The 1,286-nt window shown below is 34.1% G+C and overlaps 1 protein-coding gene across 1 annotated transcript in view; it reads right to left on the bottom strand.

Moving 5' to 3' along the window:
- The window catches only part of LOC18045748 (probable glycosyltransferase At5g03795), a gene marked incomplete at its 3' end in the record, with an annotated part of 2,406 nt that extends 2,188 nt beyond the window's left edge, over positions 1 to 218 (bottom strand). Inside the window, exon 1 of the mRNA XM_006439083.2 lies at positions 39 to 218. Coding sequence (XP_006439146.2) covers positions 39 to 218 — 180 coding nt within the window. The remainder of the gene's footprint in view (positions 1 to 38) is intronic.
- Positions 219 to 1,286: the final 1,068 nt, after the last annotated feature.

Raw genomic sequence — 1,286 nt, 5'->3', positions numbered from 1 at the left:
CTGGCTATCTCAGACTTAGATTCCGGACCGCCAGTCACCAAGCTATTGTTTTCCACTGCGGGTGCTGGAACCTTACCAGTAGAAAATACCGATGATAAAACATGATCATAGGGAAGTTCAAAATATTGGAACGCCACAATCACTGTAAGCATGATTCCCATAGGCCATAGTAATCTCTTCGTTTCCCCTTGACACAAGGATCGAATTTCATAACCCATTCAGATAATTGGACTGTCGGTTGACTTCCAACCAAAATTCTCATCACTGCACAGCCAAAATCCAATTTCAGCCAAAAATGCCTTCTAGTCACTTGGTGTTATGAATCCAATTTTAAATAAAAGCATAACTCATTATTTATGCTCAAAGTTTCACATGCAACTGCATTGATTAACAACACTCAAACAAACAAGAAACATAAACAACAAAAAAAGAAAAAGAAAAAAAAGCCAAAAGCAGGATCTTCAACCATCAATAGCATGCAAATTTATAGAAGCAAGATCTCATGTGATCATGAAACAAGCACTGCAGTAATCAAATTTCCAGCAGAATGAATTAAAATCAAACAGACATGCAATTCAGAAACCAACAACCAACTCTAAATGCTATTGAAAATTTACCAAGAAATAACGTGAAGGGCCTTCTTGTTGTTGGTTGCCACGAAAATATACGAAACCACTAAAAGGGAAACGATTCTTTCCCTTATTTAGTCGTTTTAAAGATTCTGAGCAACCAAATAGTCATTTTCTTTAATGAAATATAATTATTAAAATTAAGAAGAGTACTGGAGCTCGTTCAATCCTATTTGGTAGCTTCCAGTCCACGTACTTCTGCTCTGTTTGCCTGTTTGGCGTTTAGTGACTGTTTTTGGGCTTGACTAAGATGTATTGTTTCATTTAAATATATAGGCTAATGCTAAGTTACATGCATGTATCTTACACCCCTCTCACATGAATAGTGAATGATGTGGGTTCATTCACTATTCATATGAGAGGATTGTAAGGTACATGCATGTAACTTAGAGGGATTAAATATATTGTTCACCAATTCGTCAATTATGAAATGTCAAATTCCCGAGTTACTCACGCGCACCTCGGCGAGTGTATATTCTCTACCATGTCTATTTGGTATTTAAGGTTTTTTTTTTAGAAATTATCTACTATCCACTTTAGGTTTACTCAGTTATTAGAAATATTATAGAAATTTGAATTTGTTCAAACTTTAATATTAAATTTTTTTAATTTGTATCAATAGTTCATCAAAATATTAACTAACTTTTATAATTAATG

Source organism: Citrus clementina, unplaced genomic scaffold (genome assembly GCF_000493195.1).
Source record: "Citrus clementina cultivar Clemenules unplaced genomic scaffold, Citrus_clementina_v1.0 scaffold_367, whole genome shotgun sequence".
Classification (NCBI taxonomy): Eukaryota; Viridiplantae; Streptophyta; class Magnoliopsida; order Sapindales; family Rutaceae; genus Citrus; species Citrus x clementina.
The sequence above is the reverse complement of the archived record's forward strand: the minus strand, read 5'-3'. Positions and strand labels throughout refer to the sequence as shown.